This window comes from Rattus rattus, chromosome 4 (genome assembly GCF_011064425.1).
Source record: "Rattus rattus isolate New Zealand chromosome 4, Rrattus_CSIRO_v1, whole genome shotgun sequence".
NCBI classification, from domain to species: domain Eukaryota; kingdom Metazoa; phylum Chordata; class Mammalia; order Rodentia; family Muridae; genus Rattus; species Rattus rattus.
Genome location: NC_046157.1, coordinates 100,468,979 through 100,472,336, shown reverse-complemented (window position 1 = coordinate 100,472,336; position 3,358 = coordinate 100,468,979). Strand labels below are relative to the sequence as shown.

General features: G+C 46.9%; 1 protein-coding gene across 1 annotated transcript; it reads left to right on the top strand.

Annotated features, from left to right (window-relative positions):
- The first annotated feature begins 421 nt into the window (after window positions 1-421).
- On the top strand, window positions 422-2,054 carry LOC116898111 (protein phosphatase 1 regulatory subunit 14B-like). Its single transcript, XM_032899496.1, has one exon. It carries the CDS (start codon window positions 437-439, stop codon window positions 878-880), a length of 444 nt encoding a protein of 147 aa, XP_032755387.1. The 5' UTR covers window positions 422-436; the 3' UTR covers window positions 881-2,054.
- The last annotated feature ends 1,304 nt before the right edge of the window (window positions 2,055-3,358 follow it).

Genomic DNA, 3,358 nt, shown 5'->3' with positions numbered 1-3,358 from the left:
AACATTCAAACTATTTAGAGAAAGTTATAGAATGTCCAGGGCCTACGTACCTACCACCTTAACCTCTTATTCTAATTGACCTGTAGTTTTTGATGCTTTCAAATTCTTAAAAGTCATTGCTGGATCTTCGAATATACTCATGGCATTCTGTTTTTGTTATCGGCTTACTTACTTACTTACTGATAATGGTGATGATGATGATGACGACGACGACGACGACGACGATGATGATGATGATAAATACAAACAACTGCATGCAGTATAACATTTATTCCTTTATAGTATTCATTTGGCAATCCCCCAAGTAGGGAACATCAAGGGTCAGAGCCCAAGTCCACGAGCTAACCTGAGCCAGTGGCCAGCCCAGGAGTAGGAGTGGGGGTCGGGATCCGGGAGAGGCAACTGCGCAGGCGCATATGTGACCCCAGCGGCCGCCATGTCGGACAGCGACCCTGCAGGGGGCCCAGCATTGGCTGACCCTGGGCCCGGTGCCAGTACAGGGCACCGAGTCTATTTCCAGAGTTCCCCTGAGACCATAGGTGAAAGCCCTGGCTCGGACAGCAAACCGGATGAAGATGAGCCAGTGAGACGGCCAGGGAAGACCGTCGTGAAGTATAACCGCAAGGAGCTAAGGAAGCGCCTCAAACTGGATGAGTGGATCTTAGAACAGCTCACGGGTCTCTACGACTGCAAGGAAGAGGAAATCCCAGAGCTCGAGATAGATGTGGATGAACTCTTGGACATGGAAAGCGACGATAGCCGGGCTGCTAGAGTCAAAGAGCTGTTAGTTGACTGTTACAAACCCACCGAGACCTTTATTAATGACCTGCTAGACAAGATCCGGGGCATGCAGAAGCTGACCATACCCCTGAAGAACTAAAACTATTGACTCAGGTGACCGTGGTTCCACAGGACAATCGCTGTCCCCCAACATCATTGCTACATCAATACTGGGGGACTCTGTATCCAGGCCTGGTACCGTGAACAGGGATCCTCTTGTCTTTTCCCTTGTCTTGGCCCTGGGACCACTTGTCTTTTCCTCAGTTTTCCGTTTTGGGGTTTTTGAATTGTGTATTAAACTTATGGGACTTAAAAAACGAAGAACCACACTAGGACCATAAGTAGAGAATCGTAACTTTGGTAATTAACATACTCTTCTCCTCATCTCTGTGAGTCACATCACCCGGAAACTGTTGAGTTTGAAATCAGCAGCAGTGTGCAGTCCTTTTTCTAAATGAAGCCTCCTCCAATTTCTCTAGAGATTAAGGAGTAATACATTTTAAAAGTATAACTGTCAACAAGTGAATCATACCCATAAAAATGGTAATTTCATTGGTTTTGGTGGTCCACCGATTCAGTAGATTTGTAAAATGATAGTCTGGGACTCGATGGTAGAAAATGCTGAAGGACAGGTTATGCCCTTGTCTCCGGGGAGCAAAGCCCAGTGCCGTGTGACCAGGGGAGAAAGTACACACACACACACACACACACACACACACACACACACACACACGGAAGAGGGAGGACCAAGGGAGGACATAGAATGTAGGACTTAGAGCTGCTGTCACCATTTCTTCTTCCTGAAGGAGGAGTTCAAGTCATTCCCCTGCCTACCTCAGAGGATGGAGAATCAGGACATCCACCCATCTAGGACCCGAAGCTATTCCAAGGTACTTCCTCCTAAGCTTAACTTCAGTGCCTGGCTAGGACTCCCCAGCTTGGCACATCATTTCCTAATCCATAGCTGGGACCTGTGCTCAAAGCAGGATATCATCCTAGGCTTGCTGGGGTTAGCAATATATGAACGTTTCAGTTTCTCCGGAGTCCAAACAACATCCTGCAGCTTTTAAAGCTTTGAAGCTGATTTTCCTCTTGCTGTGGAGACAAAGGAATTGGCATCCTACATCTTTGAGTTTCAGTTCTGTTCCCGTTACTCACCAGCTCTGCAAGTCCAGAGCAATCCCCGAACTGTTTCAAGCGTCTGTTTTGCTCCTGTTAAATGACAACAATAAAATCCCTCCTCATATGGTGAGAAGTTACCTCCCATACACCAAGAGCTAGAAACGATTTCCATTTCTTTACCCCCTCCCCCACCTCCCTTTCTTCCAAGTTTTGTTACTTTCAGTTCATTTTCTTCAATGGATGGGGACGAGGAAGACAGTGGTGAATGTACATTTACAGTTGCTTAGCAAATAAGATTAATAAACCCAAACACGTTAGACAAGATCCATTGATATTAAATGCTCAGTATTGTTCTGAGAGGTAATTGCATTCACTGGTATTCAGATCTGTACCCCTGACTTGTGGAAGCAGAGAAATAGAGCCTCCAAACTTCATCTAGAACTACCCTGTCCTTCACTATCAACTTCCAACCCGCACCCTAGCCCCAGCCCCTGCACAATTTTTGCTCAAGCAAGGGAGTATGTAGAGATGTTTGCTTTATCGTTAAGTGGAGCCCGAAAGACCCTCAGGAGGCCCCTCATCAGTTGTTAGAGAGCTCTCTCTAAATGCTGTAATTTGAGGTGATCATTGGGCCTTATGTTGACAGCTATTGAAATCCACCTTCCACTCATTTTGAACCTGTTAGGTTTCACCGTAAGTACACATGCTGTCTTCCGTTGGTATCTATCCACCCCTTCCACCACTTCAGTCTGAGCAACTGCTATGTAAGATCTGGTCAGGAGCAGACCTGGACAGGCAGTTTACAGACATAGAAAATCATTCCAACCATTCAGTGTTGTGTTGTGTTGTGGTGTGTTGCGGTGTGGCGGTTTGAATATGCTTGGCCCAAGGGAAGTGGCACTATTAGGAGATGTGACCTTTGAGAGGAGGCGGAGTCATGTTGGAGGAAGTGCATCACCGTGGGGGCGGGATTTGAAGCGCTGCCCGGTGCAGAAGAGTCAGTTTCTCCTGGCTGCAGGCAAATCAAGATGCAGCACTCTGAGCAACTCTGACACCTGAACACAGCATGGTAAACATGCTCCTGCCTGGTTACTAACGGACTGAACCTCAGAACTGGTAAGATGTTAACTGTCGTCCTTCATAAGAGCTGCCTTGGCCATGGTGTCTCTTCATCGCAGACATGTGGACACAGAATCCGGTGACGTGAATTCCTGAGGCAGGGAAGGCAAAGGATTATGCAGAGAGAAAACATCATACAGGATGGTCTTTCCTGCCGTTTGAGGGACGCTGGGTTTCCACAAAGTTGCTAAAATATCGGGTGGGTTGTGAGAGACATGTTTTCCCTCTACCACTTCCAAAATTCCCCATATCTGCCCTGAAGCACACAACATATGAACTTTTGAGAGGCAAAGCTTGGAGACTCAGTGTCCTCATGCCTAGTCTAGGAAACAATTGC